This window comes from Heloderma suspectum, chromosome 6, assembly GCF_057233095.1.
Source record: "Heloderma suspectum isolate Gila_16-S chromosome 6, 16-S_ref, whole genome shotgun sequence".
Lineage (NCBI taxonomy): Eukaryota > Metazoa > Chordata > Lepidosauria > Squamata > Helodermatidae > Heloderma > Heloderma suspectum.
Window position 1 is genome coordinate 74,883,957 of NC_139463.1, and position 15,615 is coordinate 74,899,571.

The window sequence follows — 15,615 nt, forward strand, 5'->3', positions numbered from 1 at the left end:
TTAAAACTGCTCAGTAGCATTCTTGAGTTTCTAGGCCAGATGTTTTTACCCCTCTCTTTGCCAGATATCCTGTTGCTCCCTTTAATTGCCTGGTAAGAGGAGGCTGTTGCCATAGCAGCCAAGCTGGCATCTGGCAGGAAGTGTGTAGTAAATTTTGTGCAGAAGGCCCAAGCCCCTCTTTTGGAAGTAATTTCCCCATTTGTTCCCTCAGCAAATGCCAATGTTTGCTGGGGAATTCCAGATATTTGGGGGTTTCTTGCCTAATGCTAGAAGCAATGGGTCCAACATCTTGCTTGCAGAGACCCTTTTCCTAGCTGCCTTTGGGGTAGTAGGGGTTAACATCACTTTTTTGTTTTTAAATACCTTTAATTACCTTGCATCCATACCACAGGGGGATCTGCATGCCTTGCTAGGAAGAGAGGAATGTGCTTTTAATTTCCCCTCAGTGGGTGTCATTAGCTGAGTGCCAACCCAACCTTCTATCCAGTCTGTGCACCCTCTGCTTTGTGTCAGTTGCCCTTGCATGGGGATCCAGCAAGTGTTTTGCAACTCCAGGAGTCCCTCTTCTAATTTGTCCACAAGCAGCAGTATCACAAAACCATCAGCAACTAGAATAGATGGATATGTAATGCCTGTTTAAAAACCTGGATCAAAGGGGCCATTCACATCTCAGTAGCTAAAGAATTCCACAGACAGGGGGCCACCACAGAAAAGGTCCGCTGTCTTGTGCTGCCAATGTAACTGATTTTATTGGTGGGTGTATGAAGGAAGGCCTCCAAAGCTAGTCTCAACCCAATACATGTGCAGGTTCATACAGGTGAAGGTGGTCCTCCAGGTCACCTGGTCCCAAAACGTTTAGAGCTTTAAAGGTTAAAATCAGCACTTTAAAGGTTGTCTATTTTATTTTTTTAATGGATATGTGTTCAGTGAAGAGAAGGACTGCCTTCTCCCATGTACAACCTGCCTGCAGATGAAGATCTTCAGAGGTCTTTCTCCAGTGCCCCTGCCTTCCAAGTTTAGGCAGGTGACTACTGGAGAGAGTGCCTTTTCTGTGGTGGGGTATAAATTTGTGGAATGCCCTTTCTAGGTTTGTTCGTCTGGCACCATCTTAGTGGTCTTTTAAGGACCAAGTGAAATCTATTCTGTTCTGTGCTTTTTATGGTACTTGAGATCCCCTTAATGGTTTTTAGCCATTGTCTCTGCTGCTTTTATTTTGTGACTTGGTTGCTGTTTCAAAGATATTGTATTTTATTGTTTTTATTATTGTTGTAAGCTGCCTTGAAGGTGGTGGCAAAAGGTGGGATATAAATTCTATAAATCTACAATAATAAAACAGGTTGTGTGACTGTCCATCTATCAGTAGCCATAGCACCAGGACCATGAAACCTAGACACCTGAAACCTGGCCTGCATATTAAGGGGAACCTAGGGATGTATCATCCCCTTCATGGATCGCTGCTCCCCTTCATGGATCACTGCCTTGTTGTGGCAAAGGGGCTTGCATAACTCAGTGAAGCCATAAGCCATGCCGTGAAGGGCCACCGAAGACGGACAGGTCATGGCAGAGAGTTCTGACAAAATGTGGTCCACTGGAGAAGGAAATGGCAACCCACTCCAGTATTCTTGCCAAGAAAACCCCATGGAATGTATCACAAGGCTAAAAGATATGACGCTGGAAGATGAGCCCCTCAGGTCGGAAGGTGTCCAATATACTACTGGGGAAGAGCAGAGGGTATTTCCAAGTAGCGCCAGAAAGAGTGAAGCAGCTGGGCCAAAGCCGAAAGGACACTCAGCTGTGGATGTGTCTGGTGGTGAAAAGAAAATCTGATGCTGTAAAGAACAATATTGTTTAGGAACCTGGAATGTAAGATAAGTGAATCAAGGTAAGCTGGAGGTGGTCAAACATGAGATGGCAAGATTGAACATCGACATCTTGGGAATCAGCGAACTAAAATGGACAAGCATGGGAGAATTTAATTCAGGTGACCATTATATCTACTACTGTGGGCAAGAATCCCTTAGAAGAAATGGAGTAGCACTCATAGTCAACAAAAGGGTGGGAAAAGCAGTACTGGGGTACAATCTCAAAAACGATAGAATGATTTCAGTACAAATCCAAGGCAAACCATTCAACATCACAGTAATTCAAGTCTATGCCCCAACCACTGAGGCCGAACTAGCTGAGGTTGATCGGTTCTATGAAGACCTACAACACCTTCTAGAACTAACACCAAAAAAAGATGTCCTCTTCATCATAGGGGATTGGAATGCTAAAGAAGGAAGTCAAGAAATCACCGGGATAACAGGCAAGCATGGCCTTGGTGTACAAAATGAAGCAGGACAAAGGCTAATTGAGTTTTGCCAAGAGAACACGCTGATCATAGCAAACACTCTTTTCCAACAGCACAACAGGCGACTCTACACATGGACATCACCAGATGGTCAATATTGAAATCAGATTATGTCCTTTGCAGCCAAAGATGGAGAAGCTCTATACAGTCAGTAAAAACAAGACCTGGAGCTGACTGTGGCTCAGATCATGAGCTTCTTGTTGCAAAATTTTGGCTTAAATTGAAGAACATAGGGAAAGCCACTAAACCATTCAGGTATGACCTAAATCATATCTCTTATGAATATACAGTGGAGGTGAGGAATAGATTTAAGGGATTAGACCTGATAGACAAAGTGCCTGAGGAACTATGGACAGAGGTCCGTAACATTGTTCAGGAGGCAGCAACTCAATCCATCCCAAAGAAAAAGAAATGCAAGAAAGCCAAGTGGCTGTCTGATGAGGCTTTACAAGTAGCCGAGGAAAGAAGGGAAGCAAAAAGCAAGGGAGAAAGGGGAAGATATATCCAACTGAATGCAGAGTTCCAGAGAATAGCAAGGAGAGACAAGAAGGCCTTCTTAAATGAACAATGCAAAGAAATCGAGGAAAACAACAGAATGGGAAAGACTAGAGATCTCTTCAAGAAAATCGGAGATCTCAAGGGAACGTTTTGTGCAAAGATGGGCATGACAAAGGACAAAGAAGGCAGGGACCTAACAGAAGCAGATGAGGTTAAGAAGAGGTGGCAAGAATACACAGAAGAACTATACAGGAAAGATCTTAATGTCCCTGATAGCCATGATAGTGCGGTCACTGAACTTGAGCCGGACATCCTCGAGAGTGAAGTCAAGTGGGCCTTAGGAAGCATTACTAATAACAAAGCTAGCGGAGATGACAGTATTCCAGCTGAGCTATTTAAGATCCTAAAAGATGATGCTGTTAAAGTGCTGCATTCAATATGCCAGCAAATTTGGAACACTCAACAGTGGCTGCAAGACTGGAAAAGGTCAGTTTACATTCCAATTCCAGAGAAGGGCAACTCCAACAAGTGTTCAAACTACCGTACAATTGCGCTCATTTCACATGCCAGCAAGGTTATGCTCAAAATCCTACAAGCTAGGCTTCAGCAGTATGCGAATTAAGAACTACCGGAAGTACAAGCTGGGTTCTGAAGAGGCAGAGGAACTAGAGATCAAATCGCCAACATTCGCTGGATCATGGAGAAAGCAAGAGAATTCCAGAAAAGCCTCTATTTCTGCTTCATTGACTACACTAAAGCCTTTGATTGTTTGGATCACAACAAACTGTGGCAAATTCTTAAAGTGATGGGAGTACCAGAGCACCTTACCTGTCTCCTGAGAAACCTGTACGAGGGTCAAGAAGCAACAGTAAGAACCAGACATGGAACAACCGAGTGGTTCAGAATTGGGATTGGTGTATGACAAGGCTACATATTGTCACCCTGCTTATTTAACTTATATGCAGAGTACATCATGAGAAACGCCGGGTTGGCTAAATCACAGGTCAGAATTAAGATTGCTGGGTGAATTATCAACAACCTCAGATACGCAGATGATACCACCCTAATGGCAGAAAGCGAAGAGGATCGAAAGAGCCTCTTGTTGAGGTGAAAGAGGAAAGTGCAAAAGCTGGTTTGAAAGTCAACATTAAAAAAACTAAGATCATGGCATCTGGCCCCATCACTTCCTGGCATATAGAAGGGGAAGAAATGGAAGCAGTGACAGATTTTACTTTCTTGTGCTCCAAGATCACCGCAGATGGTGACTGTAGCCATGAAATTAAAAGACACTTGCTCCTTGGGAGGAAAGCTATGGCACACCTAGACAGCATAATAAGAAGCAGAGACATCACCTTGCCGACAAAGGTCCGTCTAATCAAAGCTATGGTTTTCCCAGTAGTAACGTATGGCTGTGAGAGCTGGACTAGAAGGAAGGCTGAGCGCCGAAGAATTGATGCTTTCGAACTGTGGTGCTGGAGAAGACTCTTACGAGTCCCCTGGACTGCAAGGAGGTCAAATCAGTCCATCCTAAAGGAAATCAACTCTGAGTGCTCATTGGAAGGACAGATACTGAAGCTGAAGCTCAAATATTTTGGCCACCTAATGCGAAGAGAAAACTCTCTGGAAAAGACCCGGATGCTGGGAAAGACTGAAGGCAAAAGAACGGGACGGCAGAGGATGAGATGACTAGATAGCATCACTGATGCAATGAATATGGACTTCAGCGTGCTCCAGGAGAGAGCGCAGGACAGGAAGGCCTGGCGTGCTATTGTCCATGGGGTCACGAAGAGTCAGACATGACTGAACGACTGAACAACAACAAGGGATGTATACGTCAGAGTGATTTTGTTTTTAACACACATTGATTATTTTTAATTAATTTTAATGTGTCCATGTGGTTGAAGCCTGCATTAATATCTTCACCCACTAGGGGCAAACTTCCCTAAGCAGCACACAGGTTTGAAAGTGTCCAACTTTGACAGCTGTATAAGTATGCTTGAAGGCTTTGCTGTGTGAAACTAAGGGCTATTCCAACTCATGGGAAGCTGGGTCTGTTCACTAGGATATAAATAAATGTCCCCACAAGTTAAACTAGAAAAATAAATTTGCAGGAGAATTAGGTGTACACTTATGTAATGTGTTTCTTTCTTTCTACCTTTAGCCAACAAGCTAGCACCCTTCCAAGATGGCCGAGGCTCACCAGGCTGTTGCATTCCAATTCACTGTCTCTCCAGAGGGCATCGACCTTCAGCTGAGCCGTGCAGCTATCAAGGAGGTCTATCTCTCGGGTTTGCGGTCCTGGAAAAAGAAATTCAACCAGCTCCGGGTCAGATAAGAATAGTGGATACCTGTTTAAAAACTCAAATGTTGAGGGTGACTTTGTGATGATGTTTCTGTGTTGAGAGCCCAGCTGTTAGATCTTACTTAAGTTTTCTCTTGGGAACCCTAAATCTTCCATGTTAAGAGCCTTACAAAGGAATTCAATTGTAATCTAGGGGAAATAAGTGGGTAGAAGAAGTGTTCTTGGGCTCTCAGAAAGAACTGAGTCCAGTGGTTTGAGGCTATGGTCAGAATGGAAGCTGCGACTTTTGGATTCTTGCTGAGACCAATATTTGACCAAATTGGAACAGAGGATTCTGGGAGTTGAGAGTCCCTGACATTTTATTTATAGGCCCCTTGGAGGTCAGCCAAGAGTTTAGCAGAGAGTGTTTATCATGCAAAAAGGAGATTATGCTGTTTTTTCTTCAATGATTCAGGTTCAATAACTGCCACAAACTGGTTCTTTATTCAATAAGCTATGAATTCATTGGATATCCGAACGCAAGCTGCTCTCTTCATCTGTATTGTGGAGACAAATAATAATACTGGCCTAACTTATCAGGTTATTGTAGGGATACCAAGATAATGTATGCGGAAAGCTGGTACAGTTTAGTAACTTAGCTATGAATTAGCTACGAAGTAGTTGTCTGAATCTCACCTCTGCCAAGGACTTGCTAGGTGATCTTAGGCAAGTGAGTCTCTCTTGGTATCATCCCCCACCCCATCTGCAGTTTGGGGATAATAACACCTTGCAAGATTGTTATAAGGCATATTACAACTAAATAATGCATATGAAGCATTTTGAACACTCTATACCAGCTTTCCCAACTGGGCACCCTCCAGATGTGTTGGATTACAATGCCCACCATCCCCAGCCAGCATAGACACTGGCTGAGGTTGATGGGAGTTGTAGTCGAACACAACTAGACTGGAGGGAACCTGTTGGGGAAGCCTGCTATATACAGCTGCTAAGTATTATTGTTAAGCTTTTTTGAGCACTTAGGGCGCAATCCTATCCAGATAGGTGGCCGCCTCTGAACTCGGAGGTGACTGCCTATCCAAAGCAGGGCAGGAGAAGCCTGGAGGGGATCATTCCCTTCGTGCTTCTCCTGCCCTGCTTTTTCTGCTAGACAGCCGATTGCGGCTGTCTAACCATGGGAGGATGGAGCAGGGAAGGAGGCTGCTGTATGACACAAAGGATGTGTCGTACAGGCAGTTCCATCCTCTCCGCCCCGGAATGCCCCCAGCCACGCCCCTTTTCGGCCACTCTGTGCTCCTCTTGCGAGCATGGAGGATGGGGCTGTTCCGCGTTGCCTCCGAGGCAGCGTGGAATTGGGGGGAAGTCGGTTCCCGGATAACACGATATCCTGTGGCCATCTAGCCACTGTCTAGCGGCCATAGGATTGCTCCCTTAAAGGTGCTATATAAGTATCTAGTTTAATTCCTAATTCCCAATCACAGATTAAGAGTTCAATCCTGTACATATCTACTTAGAAGTAAGCCCCATTGAGTTCAGTGGGGCTTACTCCCAAATAAGTGAGTATAGGAATGCATCTAAAACCCTCAGTACCTCTCTCCATCACCAGAAAATCTGTGATGGAAGAATAGGGGGGAATTTGCCCTTTTACCACTGTTTAACCAACCTAACTATGAATGGTTAAAATTTTGAAGCAGTAAGTAAACTGTTTTTTAATTAGTAAGCACCATAGTTGAGCATCAAACAGTCAAAGCACGTTCAGCACAGTAACACTGCAAAGCTATATTTCTGCCTAAGTTTTTTTTTTTTTTTAAAGAAATAGCTGTTGGTAAAAAAAAAAATAAAAGTTCATCAAGGTGCAAACTAGTTTACAACAAAATTAAGTTAGAGATGTGGAAATAATTTCATCTCAGAGATTTCTACTTCCAAATAGCAAAGACAAAAAATGTTTTCCCCATCCCTAAGAAAGAATGTGTCAGTTCATTTTTATGTGTTTACAACATTTATATACCTCTCCACATCTAAACAGATTCTGGAGTGGTGAACAATAAAAGATAAAGATATGAAAAGAATAAAACACTATATAGTTTTTTTTAAGGAAACAAGATAGCAACAAAAACTGATAAAAACCATGGCTGGTCAATCAAGGAAGGCTTCTTGAAATAAAGATGTTTCTGAAAACAACACAGTGTTGGTGTCTGCCTGTTCTCTAGAGGTAGGGAGTTCCATAGTTTTTAAGGCTGAGATAGGTAGGTCATTGAGTATAATCTCCCTGTTTTGCTGAAATCCACAGTTGTTTCTGCAAGAACTTTTGCCAAGAGTTAGAAGAAAATAAGTCCATGGGCAATTTAGTGAGCCAGGCAAAAGTTCAGCCTATGAACCATATTTTCCAAGGAAGGGACTACATGCCTTCAAAAATAATAGAAGTCTGAACTCAGCAAAATGTTTGAACCTATTTACCACTTCTTAGTTTCTCCATCCCTTACATTCATCTTTTTGTGACCCTGCCACAACAGAATGGATTTGTGACGGGCGTGTACCCGGCCAGCCCCTCCAGCTGGCTGTTCATGGTTACTGCCATTCTGGTGACCCAGTACTCTCGACTTGACCCCTCAATGGGCATGATTGAAAAGATCAAGGAACACCTATTAGTCAGGTATGGATGGTGGGGAGGGAACAGGGATGGGTGTTGCTGATGAACCAGTTTCCTTTTACACCTGTGATGCTCTTTGGAGAAGCTTGAACCTCTTTCAGACTGAGAGCTGTTTTCCATTTTGGAGAAGCGGGGGGGGACCCCAGTGATGGACGGGGCCAAAGGCAAAAGGGACAGGGCCTAAAATACCAGCATATTTTAGCTTAAAGCCCTTACTGCCAGTAACTGAGCCATAGAAGTGGCATTTCAAACTTTTAGAATGGGGAAAAACTGTACAAAAGCCAGGAAACTACCAAACGATGGGCAGTTGGGCAAAAGGAGGTGGGGCCAATTGAAGGGGACATGGCCATCTGGGGAACACTGGAGGGCTGGATTTGACCCCTGGGCCTGAGGCTCTGCACCTCTGCGGTAGGGGCTCAGGATATTTGGATGGATCCTGGGTTGTCCTGAAACCATAGTTTAAACAGACTTAAGGTTCAATTCTATGCATGTTTAGACAGAAAAAAGTCCTACAGCTCCCAGCATGCCCCATGGCTGGGGCATGCTGGGAGTTGTAGGACTTTTTTTTCCTGTCTAAACACACATGGGATGGTGCCCTTAATTTCCATGAGTTTAGACATCACAGGAAATGGGAGTTTGTTTAAAAGCTGAATCCCGTGCTTCCAGTCTCTAGCATCTGTTATATGGGAGGGGAGGGGAGGGGAGGGGAGGGACGGGACGGGACGGAGTGAGCGTGGGAGCTCAAGGTTTGTTGCAACTCATTCACACAGTGGGAAATCTTGGTTTCCTGTTACACCTCTGATGTTCTTTGGATAAGCTTAGTTATAAGCCACACTCAAACACCATCCAGAGATATATCCATTCCAAACACAGAAGGAGATGGAGCATTTTGTTAATTTTGGAAGTTATCCTCCAATCAGGTTTTTAATCAGTTAATCTAAACAATCACTTAAAGGTTGCAGCCCTGGGTTGGATCCAGAATCTGTCTTCCATGAGAACAAGGGACCTAACGCAAGAGCAAGGATTCTGCTTGCAGAAAGAGCCTCTGTCAGATTTGGGGGGATCCCCTCCTCCTCCCTCACACCACAGCTCACCCCATTCAGCAGCATCTTGTGCCTCTATGTACCATTTTCAGGGGCTGGAGGGCTGCCATGAGAAGGAGGGTGGGGAAATCCACTTCTGACAGCACAGCTGATCTAGCATAAATCTGGATCCAACTCCTAATAATTGCAAGTGATACATTTTGATGTTCTTCCAAAAGTACTCTTTGAAAGGCCAAAGGCATTTTCTTTCGAACAGAAGAGTAGTGGGGAGCTTAAAAAAGTATGGACTTAAAGTGATCACAATAGAAGCTTGTGGAATCACGAATGAATTGACTGCCAGAACAACAAGCTATATTTACTTTCTCCCAGAAAAATGAATGACTCTCATTGACTTCTATGGGAGAAAATAAAAGGGTCTGCAATAGGGAAGATTGTTTTGCCTGCATCTGAAAAATCTTGACTCCATCTTAGCATGGATATATGATTAACAGTGCAATCCTATACATTTCTACTCAGATGTAAGTCCCATTAAATTCAATGGGACTTACTCCCAGGTAAATGTGCATAGGATTCAGCCTTAGTAATAAGATCATAGAATGACTAGACTGGCCGTATGTTTTGGAAAGCATGTTGGTTCATTGCCACAGGATGCTAATATGTCAGTTTGCTCTGATGGCTTTAGAAAAACATCCAGAGGGTGGTTCTATCCTAGATGAACATGGTGGAACCTCCATGTTCAGAGACAGTTTATCTGATTCCCAAATGCTGACTAGTGGAGGATGCCTTTTTCCATCATGCCCTGCTTATCAGTTTCCCTGGGGGAATTTGCCTGGACACTCTTGGGAGACAGATTACTGGACTAGATCTTAGATATACTACAAGGTGTTGTGAGGGCCACCAATTTGGATGGCTTTAAAAGGGGATTAGACACATTCATGGAGGATAAGGCTATCAGTAGTTACTTGTCCTGATGGCTATGTGCTACCTCCAGTATCGGGGGCAGTATGTCTCTGTATACTAGTTACTGGGGAACATGAGTGGGAGGGTGCTGTTGTACTCATGTCATGCTTGTGGGTTTTCTGCGGGCAGCTGGTTGGCCACTGTGTGAACAGAATGCAGGATTAGATGGACCTTTGGCCTGATCCAGCACGGCTCCTCTCATGTTCTTTGGTTTAAAACAGCAAGCGGGGGGGGGGGGGGTTGTGTGTTAATTGTTACGGTTCTTGAATGTGTGTGGTAGTCCAGAGAAGTGGAGCTAGAAGGTGGAGTTAAGTTTTCTTCTCGTATAAGATGGCTTCCTTTGTCTTTAAGATCTATTTGCGTGTGTGCGTGTTCCCCCTCACTCTCTCTTTCTCCCCATCTCCCATTTTGTCCCCAGTGAGTACCTCTCAGATCAGGGCCTGAGTTTCCTCAGCGCCATGGCCTTTTCCACAGGACTCTGGCTGGCCCTCATTGTGACCATGCGCAGCATTCTCAAAATGCTTCTGTGCTACCATGGCTGGATGTTCGAAGAGCATGGCAAGATGTCCAACACCACCAAGGTCTGGCTGGTATGTGTTGCAGGAAACGCATGCTACTGGGAAGCGGGCCGATAAATAAAAAAAAGGAGCATTCCGCGGGATGGAACTGGATAGTGGCAGCTGAGGCTAAGTTGGTCTGGGTTGACCCATCAGGAATCTGGGTGGAGCTGAAGCAGGTCTATGCCATAGGGCAGGCAACTTGTGGCCTTCCAGATGTTTTGGCCTACAACTCCCATCAGCCCTTGCCAGCAGAGCCAATGATGAGGGATGACGGAAGTTGTAGGCCTCAAGTTCTGGAGGGCCACGCATAGTCCACCCCTGCCATGGGGGATGCCATGAGGGTTGGAACATAGCTGCAAAGAGCTCACGTTTGTGAGCTATGCTTGGATGTCTCACTGGATATTCTGGAATATGCTAGGTCAGCCTTCCCTCACATGATGCTCTCTAAATGCTTGGGCCTTCAGCTCCCATCAGCCCCAGGCACCATGGCCAGTGGTCAGGAATGATGGGAATTGTAGGACAAAACATCTGGAGGGTGCCAGGTGCTGGAAGGATTGTATGAAATGGCACGAGGTTTATAATATGGGGTGGCTTATAATATGGGGTGGCTGGGGCCAGAATGTGTTAGCGGGGATGGAAAATACTGTTGTTGAACAGGGGTGGCAGAAAAGCTTCATGGTAGTTAGATGGTGTAAAGTGACATAGCGCAGCCCCCAACCTGGTGCCCTCCAGATGTGTTGGACTATGGAGATGATGGGAGTTGTAGTCTTGGATGTTTCTTAGTCCAAGAGGGCACGAGGCTGCAGAAGGCTAATGGAGAGGAATGGGACTGAGTTGGAACATACTGTCTGGAAACCACATGGGTGGGGTGGCACAGATGCATTTCACGAAGAAGTAACAAAAGGTCGCTCTGTAATTTCTACAAGGGCAGACGTAGGGAGGGGTGACTAGAGCAGACTGCAGGAAATCCTGATGTGGATGCTAAGGAGCCAACCCACAGCAAGGACTGATTGTGCTACAGAAAAGCCACCTGTGGAAACAAAGATAAAATATCCATAGAGGCCTAGTTCTCACGTGACTGAGTGTTCCTACACACACACACACAGCGAGAGTGAGAGAAAAGGCCAGGCTAGAACCTTTCCCTCTGACATCTAAACAGTGAGGCTAATTGCTTGCTTGATTTGTACACGAGCCCCAACAATCCAGGCATAGGGTTACCCTTCAGTGTAAACTAGGCCACGGAGGTTGAGGAAAAGAGCTGCCTGTAAAGCTAAGGGTGGTAATGGAGAGAGGAGAAGGGAGCATTGTTCTGTTTTGATACCTGTCCGCATTTTATCTCCCCACACACCCATGGCCCCCACCACAGGCTCTGGTGAAAATCTTTGCTGGGCGGAATCCGATGCTGTACAGCTACCAGGGATCGCTGCCTCGCCTGCCTGTTCCAGCCATCCAGGACACCATGCAGAAGGTGAGCCTGGTGTTCTCCCCCCCCCCCCCCCGCCCCGTAGGTCTGGGATGGGCAGAAACCAGATCGAGGCCTACCAGCAGATCTCTGGCTGACCTGAAGCCTTTTGGCAAGGGTTTCTGACTCCCAATTGTTGCAACAATAGCAACAACTAGAAAGCTTTCCTCCTCCCTCCCCCATCATCTCCCCCAAATTGGGTTGCTGAAAAGAATGTTGGGGGGGAGGGAACCAGCAGTGGACTTTTGCATGGAATTACTTACGAGCTCGGTTCTGGTACCGGTGGCAAACTCCTGGGCTGAGCATGTGCTCAGAGGCACCCTGTTCTTTCATTCTTAGCATATGTCCACCTGCCTGAGCCACTAGTTTGCACCCGGTTCCAGTTTGTGGACCTTGGGGTCTAATAAAAAGAACAGAAAAAAGTAGATCCCACAACTCTGAAGTTTGTCCACCTCTGCCCTAGGTGGCCATCAGACAGCTGATTCAAAGATAAAAGGAAAAAAGGCAGGGGAGTGAGGAATATAATGCTGCTTTCTTGGACTGTACCACTTCATACTGAAGGTGGAAGGCTGCTTATTTGAAAGCTTTGCTACGTGACCAAACGAACAAGCAAATCTCTGTATAGAGAAACTAGCATGCAACAGAGAAGGCTAAATTAAAACTCTGTCCCGGCCATGTAGTTTTCCAAAAGCTGGGAGTCTCTGGCACCAGTGGGGGAGCCCCCCCCCCAGCAGATTCCAGCTTCATAACAGAGATTTTACTCAAAACTGCAGCATGGGAGGAAGGGGTTAAATCTGCCCCTCCACACCTGCTGTGATGTTGATAATTATCAGCAACCCGATGCTACTTACTTTAAAAAAAACCACAAAGCCCACGAGCCTTGTTTGCAAGCAAAATTGCTGAAATTGCTATCGTGACAGCAAATTCAGCAGCGATTTTGATGGTAGGGGTGGCCCCTTGTGGGTTCTGAGTAGTAATGTGTGGATTGTGTTACATCTGTATCTTTCAATCTGTCATCCTCTTATTCATGGAATTGGATTTTTTATATGAGAATTTCATCCTACTTGCACGAATTTGCATTAGTGCTAATTTGCATTGGCGCTAATGCACACTTGCGCTAATGTGAATTAGCATAAGTCCCCCGCATAAGTGAAAACCCAGTCCACAAGTATGTGGAATCCACCTGACAGGGGAAAAGCTGGTCTGCTGCAGAATCCACAGATCGGATTCATAAAAATCTGAACTCATTTGAATCCATTGCAGATTTCTCCAACACCCCTAGTTTTGGGGTGGGTCGGGGGCCAGTGTGCCCCCCCAACCCATGGACATTGGCCATCCTTGCTCTGGAGGCTCCTACACTCCTCTTTCCTTCCTCCAAATACCTGCAGGGACTCTCACTTTTGCTCCTATGGGGTCTCCTTGTCCAAAGTGGCGGCGAGGGGGGGGCGGTTTGCAGAGAATTGTGCAAGAATAGATGTTCTCTCTTGGCTATGGGACAGGGAGGTGAGCTGGAGTGAAGAATGAACCCTGACCTTCCATGAGTCAGGGTTCATGGAACCCTCCTCCGCCTCCTCCCACCCCTCTCTTCTCACTAGTATCTAGAGTCCGTACGACCTCTGATGGCAGATGACGAGTTCCAAAGGATGACGGGTCTTGCCCGTGACTTTGAACGGACCCTCGGGCCACGCCTGCAGTGGTACCTCAAGCTTAAGTCTTGGTGGGCATCCAATTATGTGAGTGATCCCTAGAAAGGGAGGGGGCCCTTTGGGCATGTGGTGCTGGGTGTGGAGTGTGTGTATGTGTCTGTTTAATTCTCCTTTTCCAACCCCACCTCTTGCCCAGGTGAGCGACTGGTGGGAAGAGTACGTGTATCTCCGTGGACGGGGACCCCTGATAGTAAATAGCAACTATTATGGCATGGTGAGTTTCAGAAACTGAGAAGAGGGGGCGGGGCGGGACTCACTTGAACCGCTCATCTCATGTTCCCCCTTTCTGTGCATCTTTTCCCCCCCCTAGGATTTCCTGTATGTAACTCCCACCCCAATCCAGGCTGCTCGTGCTGGGAATCTTGTCTATGCCATGCTGATGTACCGACGCAAACTCACCCGGGAGGAGATCAAGCCGGTGAGTGAGATTAAAATTCATGGAGGGACACAGCTGCTAGGCTGTGAAAGGCTCCCTCTTCTTGAATGGGGCAGAGGTCAGAGTGAGAGGAAGGTGGGGTTGCTAACAATTTGCGGGGCGCGGGGGGGGAATAGAGGCACAGCAGACACCTAGCTGGGTACAGAACTTCTGTAAAACCCGTTAATGTTTGCCCATTTCACTCTCTAATCCCGCTGTCCTCAAAGTGGCGCCCTCTAGGCGTTTAGACTACAACTCCTGTCATCCCCAACCATGGCTGGAGATTATGGGAGTTGTAGTCTAACACATCTGGAGAGTGCCAGTTTGGGGAACGTTGCTTTAAACTGTCCACCATACCTTTTCAAAGCAATATATGTTTAAACCCTTTTTTAAAAAACACACTGGAATGTTTCTGGTTCCTTTTAATTGTTATGTTCTCCTTCTGGGCCCAATCCTGTGAGCTGTTGTGCTGGTAAAACGCAAGCAGGGTGCAATGCCAAAAACATCTGCACCCGCAGAATGTCATCCTTTGTGGTGTGGCACATTGTCAAGAATCTCGTGCTGACATGGACTGCAGACCACAGTGCCGCTCTTTATTTATCATGTCTGCATCCCAGCCTTTTTCCCCCCAAGCAGCTCAGGATGGGGACCCCGTGGGGTAAGTTGAGGCAGTTCAGAGACAGTGATTTGCAAAAGACAACCCAGTGAACTGCATGGCTGAACGTGGCCTCCCCAGTGTAAGGGCCAAAATGGATGTGATGTGGGGGAGACCCACAATTTTATTTTTTAAGGCAGGAGTGTTGAACCTCTTCCAGTCTGAGGGCCACGTTCAATTTCAGAGAAGCTCTTGACCACATTCCAGTGGGCGGGACAAAAGGGACAAGTTGAAAAAGGCAAAAGAGGCAGGTCCAACATGCCAAAAATACCAGCATAGTTTAGCTAATTTATTTATTACATGTATATCCGACCTTTTTTCCTCTTGCGAGGAACCCAAGGCAGCTTATATGGTCCTCCTCCTCTCCATTTTATCCTCGCAACAACCCTGTGAGGTAGGTTAGGCTGAGAGTCAGTGGCTGGCCCAGAGTCACCTAGTGAGCGTCATGGCTGAGGTGCAGGGACTTGAACTTGGATCTCCCGAGTCCCAGTCCAGCACTCTAACCACTGTGCCACACTGGCTCTCCCTTTCACTGGCTTAAAGCTCTTACTGCCAATAACTGTGCCTTCAGGGAGGTATTTCAGCCTTCTAGAATGGGGTGGGGGTGGGGGGGAACATGCAAAAGCTGAGAAACCACTACACAAGGGGCAGTCAGGAGCAATGGGATGGGGTCAGGGGAGGGGGGCATGGCCATCTGGGGGACCTTGGATGGCCAGATCGGGACCTCGGGTGGGCCATATTTGGGCCCTGGGCCTGAGGTTCAACACCCTTATTTTAAGGTTAAAGCAGCTGCAGGTGGCTCTGCTTCTGACTGGAGCAGTGGCACTAGGGGAGGTATTTCCTTATTTTATCCTGACCCTCTGACTGTTTTCTTAATCTAAATGCTCTCACCCCTGCCCCACTGAGCAAACAATACAAACACAATGCAGGAATGTGTATTCCCTCCCACCCCCACCCACATGGGGCTAATAGCATCTTTGCAGGGCCAGTTTTGATTGGGAAAGTAGTGGTGGTGGG

At 46.3% G+C, this 15,615-nt stretch overlaps 1 protein-coding gene across 15 annotated transcripts in view; it reads left to right on the forward strand.

Moving 5' to 3' along the window:
- CPT1C (carnitine palmitoyltransferase 1C) overlaps positions 1-15,615 on the forward strand; it is a 49,351-nt gene that overhangs the window by 14,327 nt on the left and 19,409 nt on the right. For all 15 annotated transcript variants that reach the window (XM_084804977.1, XM_084804989.1, XM_084804983.1 and 12 more), the window contains 7 exons: positions 5,010-5,174; positions 7,661-7,800; positions 10,219-10,390; positions 11,727-11,828; positions 13,418-13,555; positions 13,665-13,742; positions 13,839-13,946. In XM_084804977.1, the coding sequence (XP_084661103.1) occupies positions 5,034-5,174; positions 7,661-7,800; positions 10,219-10,390; positions 11,727-11,828; positions 13,418-13,555; positions 13,665-13,742; positions 13,839-13,946 (879 nt within the window). In that variant the 5' untranslated portion in view covers positions 5,010-5,033. The remainder of the gene's footprint in view (positions 1-5,009; positions 5,175-7,660; positions 7,801-10,218; positions 10,391-11,726; positions 11,829-13,417; positions 13,556-13,664; positions 13,743-13,838; positions 13,947-15,615) is intronic.